General features: G+C 35.4%; 1 protein-coding gene across 19 annotated transcripts in view; it reads right to left on the reverse strand.

Moving 5' to 3' along the window:
* Positions 1-17,747, reverse strand: part of SYNE1 (spectrin repeat containing nuclear envelope protein 1) — a 307,251-nt gene that overhangs the window by 100,082 nt on the left and 189,422 nt on the right. For 15 of the 19 annotated variants that reach the window (XM_084515529.1, XM_084515530.1, XM_084515527.1 and 12 more), the window contains 8 exons: positions 17,051-17,233; positions 15,245-15,382; positions 13,817-14,002; positions 10,905-11,027; positions 7,836-8,022; positions 6,501-6,640; positions 2,899-3,093; positions 1,683-1,823 (listed from right to left, as the gene is read on the reverse strand). In XM_084515529.1, coding sequence (XP_084371655.1) covers positions 1,683-1,823; positions 2,899-3,093; positions 6,501-6,640; positions 7,836-8,022; positions 10,905-11,027; positions 13,817-14,002; positions 15,245-15,382; positions 17,051-17,233 — 1,293 coding nt within the window. Of the gene's footprint in view, positions 1-1,682; positions 1,824-2,898; positions 3,222-6,500; positions 6,641-7,835; positions 8,023-10,904; positions 11,028-13,816; positions 14,003-15,244; positions 15,383-17,050; positions 17,234-17,747 lie in introns of those variants that run through there. The other 4 variants (XM_084515528.1, XM_084515539.1, XM_084515524.1 and 1 more) reach the window with 3 other exon arrangements.

Consider the following 17,747-nt stretch of genomic DNA (forward strand, 5'->3'; position numbering starts at 1 on the left):
ACATTAACCACACTGAAGAAACCTTGATCTGTCAGTTTTTTACATTATTATAACACCAGCAATCTTATCTCTTTCAAAGATCTCCTGCTAAGTGAAAGACATCATATTTCTGTTCAATTTTACCCTAGTAAATTACAGGCTCTAAAACTTGTGTGTTCCATGTCAGGTTATGTATTCTTACTGTATTCAGTATTCTTACTGGATTTTCCTTATTATTTGAGTTACTGGATTTTTATTTATTTATTTCCCACCCCCTAGAGAAATGTAATGAACCAATGATGGATTTGATTATTAGTACACAAGACGTTCTTGGTCATTTAACTCTTTCACTGATTGACACTGACATTTTTGTTGTTGTTGTTTTTTGTTTTGTTTTGTTTTGTTTTACCATTAAGCAAACATTACCATTTCTTATTATCCGAAGTAACAAAAAAATCTTAGGCATTGGAATGGGCTGCCCAGGGAAGTGGTAGAGTCACCATCCCTGGAGGTCTTTAAAAGACATTTAGATGTAGAGCTTAGTGATATGGTTTAGTGGAGTGCTTGTTAGTGTTAGGACAGAGGTTGTACTCGATGATCTTGAGGTCTCTTCCAACCTAGAAATTCTGTGTGATTCTGTGTGTGTGAAAATCCTCCTGACTCATTATATAACATTGTTACTATTCTGTTGAAGAATGCTACCTCTATCACTATCTTACCCTAATGTTCTTTCTTATATAAGTTCATGAAAATGAATCCTTTAGATTTAGCAACTTCTAAAGCACCATATACATCTTCAAAATTAGTGGAAGGAATTATTGGGCAACTTGCTCAAACTTCTCTAATTCTTTTCAGCAATGCAACGCAACACGACTCTACCTGCAAATTCTGCAGCGGTCAATTTTGGGAATAAAAATAAATGCAAAAAACAAACAGCAACCACAAAACATGATGAATTCAGTGAGGTGGTGATTGCTCCTAAGGCTAATTTATAAACTTAATCTTAGCATTATATATGTTCCTTGATGTACATGATGCTCAGTGTGCTGGTTCGTTGTTCACTTTATAATGAACGCTGATGTACACTGGATCCTAGTAGAAGTGCCAGAGTCCACAGTTTTAATTTAAAATTTAATTTATTTTACTGATCTCTCTCATTACCACTTAAAATGGATGGTCACTGAAAGTATGGAATGAACTAAAATAACATGAAATGTAATAAAATGTGATAAAGTTACATGAAAATTAATACTTGAAATGGTATTAAATAGAAGATAGTCTGCGAATTCAATGCTACAATGACAATGATATTGTAAGACAGATGTATATGGATATCATACAATGTTTTATTATTTTAAATTGCATTTTTTCTCAGGATGCAAGATTCCATTGTGTACTGCTGTGAAAATCAAAAACAGCATATAAATAGAAAATAGTAGTGACATGGAAGAGCTTTGTAACTGTCACTTAAAATTTATTTTAAAAATAGTGAATAGCCATAATGCCAAACTACACATTTTAAACTCATTAGTAAATATTTGTACATATTTTGAGCTAGAATCTGAAGGTTCAATTAAGTTAGAGGTACAGCCTAATTTTCTTGGAGCTATAGGCAAATATCACAGGATTAAATAAACCACCTGTGGAATGGAACCATACATGTCTCTGAGATAAAAGCTGAATGAATGCCAAGAGGGAGGTACCTGGTTAACAGAAGCATCTGTATTAGCCACAGGTGAGGGAGAGCGACAGGCAGGTGGAGAAGAGATCTCACTGTTGGTTCCCTCCTCCCCAGACTCCTCAGTGACAGGGGAGAGCAGCGTGTGACAGCGACCAGCAGTCATCTGCCACAGGAAAAGCAAACCCCAGAGCACAAGAAGAAAATCAGTTACCTCAGCTTAGGTTTACTTAGACTGAGATCAAAACAAGAGAAAAAACAAAACAAAACACTCAGCTGGAATGAACATGACAGCATTTAGTCATCCTTCATGCCCTTACGTTTGCCAGGTTAAAAATCTGGTGAATTAATAGTCATATTTACTGGCCATACTTTAATTATGAACATTCTCTTTTGTAAACTAATGAATTTAAAAGGAAATGTATAGAGTCGGCAACTGAATAATAACATGTCAGGGTCTGCCTAAATGTCTTCTTGTGCAATCAGAGATGCATATGGAAATATTATGGACAGATAACAGAATAATAAAGTATTGGTATCCATATCCAGGCCTGGTTAGAACAACAAGGAATAGACTTAAGATATAAAAAACATATAATCCCATAGTAACTTATAATTTTTGCTTCCTCAGTTCTGTTATGCTATGATAAATCTTGAAATCTGCACTCAGGCAAAAATTGCAATGACATTAACAATATGTTTATAATAAGACCCAACAAGAAACAAAAGCATTTTAATTCAAACATGAGGTCTATGCCAATACTTAGCCAGCTTTCATTCCCACATACTCATTTGAGAATATAGTAGCATACAGTCAAGTATCACATCAACTTTTTAATAAAAGAGCTTTAGAAATATGCTCTGTAAAATACATGCACTGCAACATTCTATGAAATAATATTTCTTCTGTTTTCACCTGATTCCTGCAATTCAGTAGTTTTTTGGCATTTGCTCACACATGCTGACAGCTAAGAAAAAGCACTAAATTTGCATCTTATTACAGATAACTGCCACCGGTGTTTGTTTTTTAAATAACTTCATCCTATATCTATGAGTCTTAATAACCCATATAAAGCAAAATACAGTAAGGGGAAGCTGTAGCTTGTTTGGTTTGCCACACTCCAGCCATTTCAAAAGCAAAATATAGATATGAGCTGTGGCAACTCGCTACAGAGGTGTGTTGCAATGATGCAAAAGCAATCAGCTCAGATAAACGGTACTGAGAACAATTCATTCCTTACCATAACCACTGAGGGATGAGAAGGGTGTGCCGGGAGCAGGTCTGAATCCAGCTCCTCCATTCCTTCTGAAAGCCCCTCCACCTCTGTCACTGTCAGCAGCATAGTGGCATGTTTTGCTTTCATTGTTAGCATCTTGCACTTTGAATTCAAAGAAGCAATTTGCTCCTGGTATCCTTTGATCTTCTGTGCCAGCTCCTGAGGAAACATATTTTTTCTCTAATGCAGAGGCAGCCAATAAAGGCCAGAGGACTAGCAGCATTCCAGCTTCCGTAGAGAAGGCAAGCTCTCCCCTCCTAGCTCAGCCAATGAAATCATAGTGCTGCCTCTCAGAAACCCTGCATAAGCAGCAGCACTAGCTGAAAAGCAGGATGTTGATTGTGGAGGGAACAAGTCAGGCTGCGTCTCACTGCACAGCTAAACCGCAAAGCAGAGAGCTTTGAAGTGAAACCGGAAAAGTACTGTGAAAGCCTCTATGTGATCATTGCAGAAGTGAAGCACACCCCATACTTGCATCCAGCCTGAACTAGACATAGATTCTTTATGCTTCAGTTTACAGAAAAGGGGAACATCTCTCCTTTCTTTTCTACTTTTTCTTTCTGACCTATTTGCATTTATCTAAGGAAGATGAAGCTTTACCACATACTGCATGCCATGAAAATGAGGTCATGTAATAAGCAGAACTGTAAAAAAAAAAAAAGCACCATTCAGCTCTCACCAAAATGAATGAATAGTTCAAACAATAACTCACAGGGTTTAACAAGATCAATTGTAATATGAACAATAGTTCACATAATAAGATTAAATGCAGACTGAATCACTTATCAGCGTTTGGATATATTTTACCTTATTTCTGTTTTGAGTAAATTTTCAGAGTTAAAAACTCAACTGCACACAGTACTAACTCTTCTTTAATAAGCATTAGTAAATCTGGCCTAAAGCTGGGTATATTTTAAAATATTATTTATCATGGCTATGAAATGGTCTATCTGTATGGTGAAACATCACCACAATAAGTCTAGTCAGAGAAGAAACATGGAACAGAATAGACAGAAACTGATTAATATTCTCTCATATACTTTACTGTTGCCTAGTTCAGTGTCTGGTTTTAAGGCATTCAGTTCATATTTTTCAAATAAAAACTGGTGGGAGGTTTTCACATTTCTGCCAAAGCTAATGTTCCTGCCTCTCTGGAGGCTCAGTGATGTGATAGAATTTTGATTTATAAAGTTAAAACAACATTTGTGTAAGCTTGCCTGTTAGTTCAGTGATTATTCATTCTAATGGGTATTTCTAAATTATTTATATACCTGCTTTATTTTTTTCACCTAATGAAAGTTTTCAGGGAAAAATAGCAACAGAATTTGCAAGATCTAGTATAATAACAAATATAATATTGCATAATAATAAATGATTACAATATCTTTAAAAAGGGAAATAAAATTGTTGCTTCAGGAAAGTAAAATTAAAATGTTATTTTGGTTATACAACATTTTCAGTAAACCTTTTCCTCAAAGTCACAGTGCAGAACAGTCATGATGGAAAATACAGAATTAGAAGTGGATACATCACAAAGACCAATGATGACTTTTTCAGTCTGGGACTCAATGGTACCTGCTCACTGCTTGTCATGTCAGCTACAAGACAACCTCTCTTGGAGCTCCAAGGTTCACCTGGGAGACTAAACAAAGTCTCAAGTATAAAACAGTTGAGGAGATCAATTGAAAAACTGATCAAATGAAGCCACAGCTTTAATGTCTGGAATAGAGTTATCTGCTCTGTTTGGCAAGTACTAATCATTTACTAATATTTGATGAATGGCACATCTCAGCAACACACAAGCGGGAAATCTATTATCATTCAAAACACACTACTCCATCAATACTACTGAAAAGTAATAACTTTTGTATCATTAATGCATGGAGAATCTAACATACCTCCTTCAACTGAATACAAAGAAAATAAAAAAAGATGCAAAAATGTGTTTGTGAAAATAAAACAATTTATAAAGGTAATTTCCTGTGAAGTACTGTATATCCATTAAAATCATACACAAGTATGGAGATACTTGCCCATATTCTTATCCGAAAGTCTAAAGAAACAGGGTTCAGTAAACTTAGTTCCAGAGTATAACTGCATACATATGCAGTGCTACAAGCTTTCTAGAAAACAGTGTACATTCCTTATACTTCCATCCTCCTATTTTCATTCTAAACAAAGGTACCAAAATGCTTATTTAAATTCCTGTTCGTGCAGGATTAAACAGACAATCTGGCAACTAATGTTTTCTTAAATTAATAAAACACAGGACAAGCATCTTGACAGACTTGCTTTTTAAAGTTGTATAACAATATAGAGTCCACTTACGTAACTGTGTGCTTTTCCACAACTACTGAGCAGACAAAATACAAACCAATAATATGTGTATCTTAGTCTTTTAAAACTCTTTGTCTCTAAATGTGGAATCTTGAGAGTGTGAAACCTGTACACTCCCTGCTTGTTCCCAAAATATGCAGTAAAGCTGCTATCTTCCTGCAGATGTTTAAAAGGAATCGTCTAAACTGAAGCTACTGAATTTGTTGAAATGCAGATGAAACTACAAGCTGCCCCATTTTAAATTCCTCCCTGCAGCCTCATTCCTTTCCTCATCAGCACTGCTCTGTATCACTAAAGTGACTCTCCTGCTGCTTTTGTTGTTCCAGAACATTTGAACAGAAAATCTAGCATTTTGAATTCCCTGCTAAAAATACAGAAGGTATTATTTTGTTGTTGTTTTGTTTTGTTTATAAAAGAAAACACTCTGCATTTATAGTGAGTTACTATTTGATAACTAGAAAGGAAATGATCAACACATATAACACTACTTTAGGTTACATAATATCCCAGGTTGATTTTTAATTCAAAGTTAAAGAAATGGTGCCATCTGGTGTCAAAATTGATACACATGTATCAATGATGCAATTTTTTATCTGTACATAGCAGATAGAGGGATAGAAAAGGGGATCAGGAGCTCCCATGCTAGCACAGAAGAAAAGGCTCCATGGAGACTGTCCTGATTCATATGAGTACTTACAATCACTGAGTTTGAGGGCAGAATCTGTAAATTCACAAGACAGAACTCTTCCCCAAAATGAATTGGCAAGAATCCTTTGGAGTGACTCTTGCAGACTTTTCCTCCAAATTTACTGTAGTTTTCCTGCAATTCAAGTCCCCTGGTATTTTCTTACATTAATAGGATGGAAATAAGTAAGGACTTTAAGATATACCTAAGAATTGCTGAGTTGGCAGTGATCAAGTGACTAAATGCTCTGCATTAGCTTCTGTGATGTTCCTCAGTTAAGTAGCTATGTTAACTGCCCCTTAAATACAAAATGTTTTAGTTTGCATAATATTGCCTGGAGATTAGGACATATTTAACTGAATAAACAAATGAATACTCCAGATTGCACTAATAGCACGAGTTTCCTATTGGGTATTGGTTTATCTGCTCAGATAGCCTTCAAGCACGCCTAAAAAACTACTCAGCTAATTTATGAAACTTGGTTATGAAAATTATTTTAGGCCCATGAACTGCCAGTGAGCCTATGTTGTTCTGTCTTTCCTACCTCATGACGAGAAATCTGGACCTGGAGTTCATGGATGTTGCTGGTTGGTACTGGCTTGTCTTGAATTTCACGATGGGCACTCTCTATCATTTGCTGTAAATGTTTCATCTCTTGCTCATATTGCTCATACTGAACTACAGCTTCCTAGAGAAGAAAAAAAAATAATCAAGTGTCTACATGAAAATAAGTATTTATTTACTGTAAGTATGACCAATTTCCTTTCTTCACTGAAGTAAACTTACACCCAACTGGCACTTGCACCTTGGCAAGCCAAAGCGTTGTGTTGTTTTGTTTGTTTGTTTGTTTGTTTTTTTTAAGATATTCAATATTGGGGCTAAAACTTCAGCTTTCAATAAGCATCTGCCCCAAACACACCCACCAAAAGACAGCATTGCCTAATTTGATAGTTTTAATATAAGCACTTTCATCTATTTATTCACTTCAAGCCTCCTTCTATGAAATGGAAAAACTACATGAGAAACTTAAATTTTACAGATTCATAGAAAATACAACTGGGAGAAGATCCTGAAGACTAATTTAGACCATTATACTACCAGTGAGGTATCTTTTTTTTTTTTTTTTTTTTTTTTCAGAAATCAGAAATTGATCTGATCTGTTTTCAAAACACATTATGTCCTTCTTTGTACTTAACTACCTTTAATTAGAAGCCTCTACTGTTATTTAACTTGAATCTCTGTAGCTGTACCTTAGTTCGATATGTATTTTTCTATCACTAACTAGCAGGAAAAAAAGTTTTATTCTGTTCTTTGGAAATACCTTTTATATATTTAGCTATGAAATCAAGCTATCGAACAAAAACTAATTTTCTTGTATTTAGCAAAGCTTGAAAATAGGAATTTAGTACATATTGAATGTCTTCAAAATCAGGAAGGAAATATGTAGAAATCTTAAATTAAAAAATAATGACTTTTAGTTCAGAAAGCTATTTAGCTCAATGTTATGTTATTATTTTAAGCAGCTGATGTTATGATGATATATTAAAATTAATTTCATTAAGGGATTATATTAGTTAAAACATTACCCTGCATACAAATGTATATTAACTATTTGTTTATTTAATCCCAGCAGTATTACAAAAAACATTTCAAGATTGAGGACAGAACCACCATAAAAGTCTGATGAGTAAACTGACCAATAACATCATCAAAAATGTTAACCCCCCCCCAAAACATGCGATCAGAAAGGACTGAAACATACTGGGAAATATAATAATTGTATGACTAAGTGAAGGAGAATGGATAGAAATATAAAATTGTTTTCATTGCAATTTGTGTGCTCAAGTTACTCAGAGTAATATATGAGACACAGTTACACTTGCCTGCATGATGTTGCACTGCTGAATGGCAGTGTGCTGCAGGCGGCTGGCCTCCTCCTGGAGCCGAAGGGCACTGTGACATATTGGCAGGCTGGTGACCACCTCTTCAGGAATCCTCAAGGCACTTTGACAAACTTGTACTGCATGAACTTTTGGCTTCAGTGATTCCATTTCAGACAACAGGTGCTAGAAAAAGTCAGTGCCACAATAAGCCCATTTTGCAGAACTCTCAGAACATTTGATGCAGCAAAAGATAATTATGAATTCACAAACTAAAATAAACAATGAATTTGATTATCTGTTTGTTGGTTTGTTTGTTTGCTTTTAATTTAATATAATTATGATACACTTTGTCTAGAGTTTTTAATTCTGAAATGAGCATTCTTTTAAAGTATTAGTTAACCAAAAGACCTACATACCAGGCATAAAAATAATTCATGAAAATACAGTCATTCTTATTTCTGAGTGTCTAAGCCCAAGAATAATTCTGTTAACATATTTGAAAAATATCTTTAAAAAATACACAGATTGAAGCTGCATAGGAGTCACTTATGCACACATACATTTTAATGTTAAAATCCAAGTGGAACTCCATGTTGAAGCACACTTAAAAAACAGCAAATGAATCCTGTTGCGTTTACAGTCTTCCTTGAAAATACAAATAATTGCTGAAAATATTTAAAATTCAAAAGGCAATAAAACAACAAAAACTCACATACAGATTTATTTTTTTTTCTGTTTAATAATCATATGTTGGGTGCCCTTTTTAATAGTCTCTATTCCTTTCACAATGTCTGTGCATGAGAAGCGTATAAAAGTGCAACGACTGATTAATAGATTCTATTGGTATTCTTTTATCTTCATTAGGGAATTAGATGTAAATTGAAGCTTTCCTTTTGATTAAAATATACAGTTTGATTAAAATATACAGAAAAAAATAGAAAAAGGCAAAGCTGATGAAAGGAACCTCAGTACATTAGAAAAGGTGTGAAGCTCAACAGATACAAATCATCTAGGCAATGTATTTGGCAAACAAGGAGTGATTGTCTCCCTCCTCCTACACTATATGCAGAAAGATAAGACTTCATGAGGTATGGTGGATAATCTAACCGAAAACTTGGTACAACAACCTGTTCTTTGGACTGGGAAGGCCTCTCCTCTGTCAGGCCCTGCACTGCTGGCAAAAGATGCTTTGTGCAACTGGCACTCAGAGGTACCATGGGGCCACTTGCCAGCCAGGAAGTCTCCAAGACCCCCCCTCTGTCTGGTGAAATAGATGTGCAGGGGCTACAGCCCCTTTCCATCTGTACAAAAGATAGGTATACTTATAAGACCTGACAGAGCCAGTGCAAAGAACACAGTACTCCTTTATTCTTTGGGTGGGTGATATGTTTCACCTATATTCTTCAATGTCATGTTCTGAAACTTATCTTCAATCTCTAGAATAAAGAGTATATTTTAATCAAAAGTAAAGCTCTGTATATACTTTTTTTTCTGCAGAGTTCAATCCTAAAGTGGACCTGTTGACATTTAATTTTCCTGGGAGATTAGAACAGTTGAATCTCTATATCAGATTGCAGCAAGAAATGTTTCTCAAGGAACTCAGTAAGTTATAACATGGGTTACTTTTCTTGTCTTGAAACAGTGGCCAAAAATAGCAAGTCAAAAAATTTCCATAGTACACCAAATACAATAAGCAGTATCTTATGGTGGTAATTCAACTAAACAAATATGAAAGTAACTGGGCTTACAAAATACTGAGTTTTCTTAGCTTTTCACTTGGCTATTGGGGGAGCAAGCAACATACTATCTTCTTGCACCTCTAGCTGCAGGGATAACAAACCGGAATTGCTTTTGAAGTACTTTAAAAACATTTTGATAAAAAGTTCTGGGTAAAAGCTTGGGTTTATAAGTATTAATACATATTGAACCTGAATTGTATGGTCAATTCTCAGGATTGCATAAAGCTAAGAACAAACCCACAAAGTATTATGCTTTAAACAATGCCTTTGAGGGAATGATCTTTCCCATTTAATATCTTTGTTGGTGACATGGACAGTGGGATAAGGGTGTAAACTTAGCAAGTTTGTGGATGACACCAAGCTGAGTGGTGTCATTGACATGCTGGAGGGAAGGGTTGCCATCCAGATGGACCTTGACAGGCTTGAGAGGTGGGCCTGTGCAAACCTCAAGAAGTTCAACAAGGTCAAGTGTAAGGTCCTGCCCATGGGTCAGGGCAATTCCAAGCATGAACACAGGCTGGGTGACAAGAGGATTAAGAACAGACCTGAAGAGAATGACTTGGAAGTGTTGGTGGACAAAAAACTGAACATGAGCTGGCTGTGTGTGCTTGCAGCCCAGAAAGCCAGCTGCATCAAAAGAAGTGTGGCCAGTGGGTCGAGGGACTTGATTCTCTCCCTCTACTCTGCTTTTGTGAGACTCCACTGGAACACTGCATTCAGCTCTGGGACCCCGAGCATAAGAAAGATATGGATCTGTTGGATTTGGTCCAGAGGAGGGCCTACAAAGATGATCTGAGAATTTTCAGCCTGAAGAAGAGAAGGCTCAGGAGAGACCTTACAGTGGCCTTTTAGCACTTATCCAGGGGATAAACAAAAGCTAGAGAGGGACTCTTTGTCAGGTAATATAGTTACAGGACAAGGGGTAATGGATTTAAACTAAAAAAGTGAGATTCATATTAGATGTAAGGAAGAAATTCTTTACTCAGGAGGTGGTGAAGCACTGGAACACGTTGCCCAGAGAAGCTGTGAATGCCCCATCCCTGAAAGTATTCAAAGACAGGTTGGATGGGGCTTTCTTTGAGCAACCTTGTCTACTGGAAGGTGTCCCTGTCCATAGCAGTGTGGGTGGAAACAGATGATCTTTAAAGTCTCTTCCAACTCAAAAATATGTGATTCTATGATTCAATGCCTAATTCCCTTTGCAGTAATTTGCAGCTAGATTTTGAAAAAATGGCCTACCTAAGAAACACCACAAACAGTCTTACCAACATTCTTTGTGTCAGCTCATGTCACTCAAGAGCTAACTTTGAGGTCCTGCCCTTTTACCTGTCTGTGGGACAGTTGATCTTTCAAGCTCAAACGTCCAAGCTCTGGAGAGGTCAGTGTGGCTTGGGCTTGTTCCAGAGCAGCCTGCAGGGCTCTCAGCTCAACTTCAAACTTCTTCATGTCCTGTAACATAATCGATTTGATTCAGGAATAAGAAAAAAAAATCACTAGAAATATAAATGTCTGGATTTTGTAGTTGTGTTCCTTATTACAGTGTCAAAGCTAATTCATAATTTTAACAATGAAAACTGTTTAAAATATTGGATGAAAATATCAGTCATGTGATGGTATAGAGAAATAGGTCCCAAAGCCAGAGTTATTTATTACTGTTTATTACTATTTCAAGTACTTCATGCATCTCAAATACAGCATGTATATTATAAAACTGATTTCAATGTCATAGTTCTAGAAAGGTGATCAAGACGTTCTCTAGTCACCTTCCCACAATAAGACAGGACAGAATTGTCTTATTTTTACAGACTGTTCTTAAAGACCACTACCATCAGTGTCCTTCTTATCTCAGACAACAGACAACATGCTCTATTGTTCCAGTATTATTATTTTGAAGATTTTTTTTTCTGGCTGTTTGACATGAAACTATCTTTTGTTGCAATTTCAATCCTCTACTTACTATCTTATTAACAGCAGACATGAAAAAATTATTTTTATCATTTCTGAATACTTCATATTTTAGGATAATCCTTTTTCATGCATATTTTCTTGCAAGTTTATACTCATGTCACTGTTATTACTTTCCTCTGTTTTTTATCCAGTGAGTCCACAACTTTCTTCAAGTGGAAAACAGAACACAGCTGAGAGTTTGCTACTGACCAACATGGAGAATAAAAGAACTGCTTTACATATCTTCATACTTTATATTCTGCATAGTGTTTGGATTTATTTATTTTTTTGCAACAATGTTCATTTATTTTTCCATGATTGAAGTCAAGACCCTTCTACAGTGTGCCTCTTGCCAGTAGCTCCTCATTCAGATACACAAGTATTTTTTTTTCCCCGCTTGTTTAAAGGTAACAATTTGCCTTTGTTCCTACTCAATAGCAGCTTCATTTAGTTATTTATTTGTTTGTCTATTTATTTATTTATTTCCAAGTGGCTCCTGTACTTTTGTCTGTTTTCTTGCTGTTTTTCTTGTCTGATTTCAAGCTGTTTTCTTGCTGTCTAAGTTGCTTTTGTCTAAGCAACTTAAAAGCCATGGTCTTTAAAACAGCATCCACCTCACTAATGAAAATTATTGACAAGTATCAGACCCAAGGGAGAACCTTGAAAAATCCTACTTGATGTATCCTGTCTTTTGGGGTGAAAAGCATGGATAATTACACACCAGATAAAATTCTAAACATTCTATTTGATGATTATTATTATTAATCATCTACCTATTTTATTTTCAACTAGTTAAGCTTTAACATTTGCTAATAACAATATCATGTAAAACATTATTAAAGATATTGGACACACATTTATGTACAAAAACTATTTTCATGTTAAATTGCACTCTTTTGATATGATTTTCTTTCTTCACAAATCTGTGATTAATTCTATTCTGCTCCATGTTTCCATGTTAAAATTTACAAATAGTTTATTCAATTATACCAAGATTTATCTGAGAATTGAAGATACTAAGTTTAGTTTCTACTGTGCTTACTTGTATGCATTTTTTTCCCATGGAAAAAATAAATAAAAGCCTTTCAATTCATAAGGAGAAGGGGTGGAGGGGTAGGATGTGACTCTCATTATGAAAATGTTGCTCTTCTTGAGCAGTCGCTACGTATAATGAAACCCCGCATCCCAAGATGTGGCGAACATTGCTTCAGAGAATGTGGAGGTTTTCTCTTTCTGCTCCCATGAAGCCTTTTTTTTTTCTTTTTTTTCTTTTTTTCTTTAATTAAACTATTCCTTACCTCAACCCATGAACTTTTATTTTTTAATTGTATTTTCTCCCCCGTCCTTTTGAGGAGGGGGAGAGAGTTGGAGAGTGTTGGAGTTAGCTGCCCATCAGTTGTTAAACATGGTCATGTTGCCATATCCTATAAATACTGTTAAATGAATCACATTTCTAACCATTTTAAATTTAGCTATGATTGTTCTAACTATTAGCAATAGGCTATTCTTAGGTGCCTTTAGGTACTATTTTCCTACTTATTTGTGTGTAGCTGTAGCATCTGACAAAAACAAAGAAACAAAAATCAAACCTAGAAATATATAATACTCTTTTATACTCTTTTTACCAAATTATTGTGTTTAATAAAATAATAATAATAAAAGAAAAAAATTGTGCCCTAACCATAAGAGCAAACAGAAAAGACTTTTGTGCTTTTTTCCTGTGTCTCGTACCAGTTTATAGTGACCTCATGCGTTACATAAGGATAACACACATACATTAACAATAAACCCATATGGAAGAGTTGCAAAGAAATATCTGGAACATGAAAAAGCATGTTCCTTCTTTTCATTGCACTCTGTTGGAGAGACAGGTCTTACATTACAGAGTCCTGGTCTGGTTCAGTGCTGATTAGAATCAATAAACAGCTATCTTCTAAGGGAAAACTAAAGAAATGGTACAGCATAAATACTGACAGAGACATTTTCATCTCAGTTCAAGTATCTAAACAAAGGTGTTTAGTGCCATTTAAGATATGCCATGGTACCCAATATGTCTATCTAGAGAGGGCAGATGTAACAGGAATCTTGTCCCTATTTGGATCAGTAGCTGAAGTCAAGGCTGAATGCTCAACAGCATTGCAAGCAGTGCAGGACACCTATGCTTAGACAACAGAATTGTACCCTTTATAGACCACAGATAATCTGTACTGCTAGTACTTACAAAACCATAATTCTCTAAGCACATAGAAACAGCTGTCAGCTGATGTTAGAAAAAAAGTGCTTTCATATACCTTGGCAGCATCTTGGAGATTTGGTAACCGTACTTTGATAACTTGCTGTAACTCTTCTGTACGACGTCCCAGTTCCAGCACTTGCTGAGACATTGCTTCAGTAGAGTATACACTGGACAGATACTCAATCCTCTCACTCATGGCCTCAAGATCACCATGAATCTCCCCAGACTCTTCAAGCATAGTCTAGATACAGATATAATCAGAACTGAATGCCAAAGTTGAGCTACAGATTGGACATACCTCCAAGTATATTCCCATTCAAGCTCCTCAATTTGTACACATGTATAAGTATGATTAAGTTTCACCAATTTACTGTAAGGCTTAGGCAATATGCTTAATTCTGAGTGCACACTCAAGTGCTTCAGGTTATATCAGGTTAACAGAATAAGTCTTGAAGCTTCAGCAACTCTGCTTACCATCATTAGTATTTTGCTATACATACTTGCCTATAAAAATGTAATATGCATCATCTACATATATGATTTGTTCTGGAAGCCTGATATACCCAATAGGAAGCAACAGAAAGCACTTGGATAACAGGGCAATAATAATCAATACTCCATAAAAATTGGCTACCAAAGTGTTTAGTGGGATGGCATTGGTTACGTCCATCTCCTAGACTTCTGAAGCAGGAAAAAACAAACAAACAAACAAACAAAAAAAACCCTACAAATGCTACCTCCGAGCTTTCTTCAGGATAAATTGCCTGGAGAGTCATACTCAGGATAAGGAAGTGCACATGTTATCCTGTCCTAATGTAACTGATTGCAGCTGACAATTAACTGATCTCTCTCTACATGTATAGGAGACAAAATTAATGCAGTGTTATTTTGGCATTAGTGAGACATGATCATCTCATGATGGTTTGATTTGTTTCACATGATCATACACTGTCATAGAGAGCTAAACACTAATGTGAGATGTTCAGGAAGCACTTGGGAAGAAGAAACATCCATTGGGCATCAGTGAGACCATTTGGTATGAAACTGCTCAAATGTGAACAAAGGCTATTCTAACTTAGCTTAAAACTGAAAAAGACTGAAGATTTTGTTTGGTTAAATTAGAATTTATAATATGTTCTTGGATAGGAATCATCAAGTGCCAGGAAAAGAATTACTATGATCTTTATCTAGGAGAGTATTAGCTGTAATGACATATTCAGTGTGATAGCATCCCACTGTCTAGACACAGTGTTCAGTCAGATGCTGCTATGAAGCCAATGTACTTGAGTAAACAGAGAGATCATTTGAAACAGTTTTATTCAACAATGCATCCTTATTTCAGTATTCAAAACAATTATTGAAAATAAAGAAACCTAGCATATTTAGGCATTTTTCTCTCAAGGAAAGAAAGGAAAATGTGTGGAAAATAAAACTTCAATTCTTTTCTACACTTTCCCTTAAATTTCACAACTTATATAATCACCTGGTAGGCTTTAAATTGGTCACGAAGCTGAGAGGAAGAATTCCATGTTATACTACCATGCACTAAGATATTTGCTTTCTCAGACCATTTCAGAATGAACTCCAGCATCTCATTGTATTCTTCCAAATGTGAAGCAGCCTGGATATAGAAGAAAAATCCACCTTTTAAATCTAAGATGTAATTCTGTACAGTTCTTAGTAATGACAAAATTGCTTTCATTTCATTTCATATGTTTAACTTTGGGGATAATTTTAACAACTTTTACTTACCGTTGAATATAAACCAATTAAGTCTATATTGATGGAGTTAAAATAGGTTTGGTTTCAGTAACAACCATATCTATTTTTGAGGAAAAAAGTCACCACAAGAACATAGGTAAACCTGGGAGATGGTTGCCTGTAGATGATGCTCAGCTACATGTACATTCTACATATACACTTCCTGCACATACTTAAGCCACACACAGAAGTTTGAAAATAACGTATAGTTAACTGCAAGTCTCTTTTAGGGCATTCATATGTTTTGGTCTCTGCCATGTAATTCCAAAAAACACTTTTATTTAAAACCTGTTTTGTCTACTCAAGCTGTCACATTTAAAAAAAAGAGAAATGTGCATTTATTTCATAATACAAGAGCAAAAATGCTCTCATTTTTGATTCATCTAATTTGTGATTAGCAAGTACCCTTTATTTACAATAGGATTAATTTTTCATGCATTTGTTCTGTATGAGGGACAGATCAACTCCTCTCTGTGCTTGAATTATATTTCTGTATTTCTCTACTTGTATGTGTTGTTTGTCTTGACTTTGCTTTTATTTTTATTTTTATTTTTAAATGGGAAGTGGATTTCTTTGTTGAATAAAAAAATACCCTAACAATAGTTAAATCCCTTCACAAAGTACCTTTGACTGAACTCATGCTTCGATATTTATTTTCTATCTGTTTTTAAAACAAATTTTCAGAGGTAACTGAAAAAAAAATATCATGAAATATTTTTTCAAAACTTACAGAACCTTCTTCATGCATGCAGAAAAGAGAATTTATAAATTATCAGGGTGTTGACTGCAGAACCATGGAAAATCCCTTTCTTTATATTAGCTAGACTTTATTTATTATTATTATTATTTTTTGGATAATGACAGTTAGGAAAAACTTCTTGCAAGGGGTTTCAGAGACTGAATCTTGAAGACAGCAGAGGAAGCATCTTTGTAAATGTTACAGGGAAGAAAGATTATGCATTATCAGGTTCTTTGTATCTAGACTTTTTCATTGAATCTACAAATTATATTCTCCCTCTACATATTGTGACTAAAGTAAAATATTTTTATTTTTGTTTTGTGTATGTATGAGGCAGCAAATATTGGTAACTGATAAGACAAAAGCCCTGAAAAGTATGACAACATAGTATTATTTCCTGGCATGCTGTTGTTAGTAGGAAGGTCTAAAATTTGTTCAGGGCACCAGAGGAACCAATCAGTAGATGCATCTCTTAAAGCAGCATCACCCAGTCAGTTATTCCACCCTCTTTATTTGACCCCATCCTGTACTCCTCTGCTGTGTGATGCAAGCTCTGAATAAAATTTTGGCAGATTTGCCAAAGAATGTCCCTTCTTGTGGAAGTACAGGAAAATAAATGAGAAATTTGCCTGTACTTCCTCTTTCTGACCCCCCCCCCCAACACACAAACAAACAAACAAAACATCACACACACCAACCAACTAACCAAACCAAACCAAACCAACCAACCAACCAAAAATGAAAAAACAGTAACAATAAAAACATGACAGAAAGGATTTGAGACCATACCTGGCTGAGCTTGGCTGCTCTGTACTCAGCCTGTCGTATGGTCTGTTGGTGCAGTGCTGTGAGTTTCCCTATCCTGTTAGCCAGCTGCTTAGCAAGGGGTATGTTCTGTTCTGCAAAGTCTTGGACTGATGCATCTAATTCCACCAATTTTATATTGCAGCTGTCCAACTCCTCACCAAGGATCTAGACAGAAAAACGAGAAAATCAGTGCGACAGGAAGTGTTAGTTTTCTGGTTGATTATTTCTAGTTCAACTTGCAACTCTCATTTCATTTTTATTCTGTCTGCAAACCAGAAATGCTTGTCTAAGCAGGAAGGCAGAACAGCATGATGTTTGGTCACCTCTTATATGTGTCCCATTACTCTTTCTTCTCTGACTTCCTGGCTGAACTGGATAACCATTTTCTGTACCATATCAAAAGAGTGAGTCACTTCAGAGTGACATTAACTGTTCTTGGCCTTCCTTCCATGTTTGTTTTTGAAGTGAATGGTCAGCACACATTGCCATGACAAAGATTTCTGTTTATTTGAAAAGGATCTTGTTATCCTTGCAAACTCAGAAATATGTAATTACTCATGAATGCATTATAAAAACTTTTGCATTTTCATAGCTTGATCTACACAGACATGTGGTTTGGATCATGATAGACTATTTCAATAGAAACAAATTTTAAATCAGTTTTTTTGTTTGTTTGTTT

Source organism: Aythya ferina, assembly GCF_964211825.1.
Source record: "Aythya ferina genome assembly, chromosome: 3".
NCBI lineage: Eukaryota > Metazoa > Chordata > Aves > Anseriformes > Anatidae > Aythya > Aythya ferina.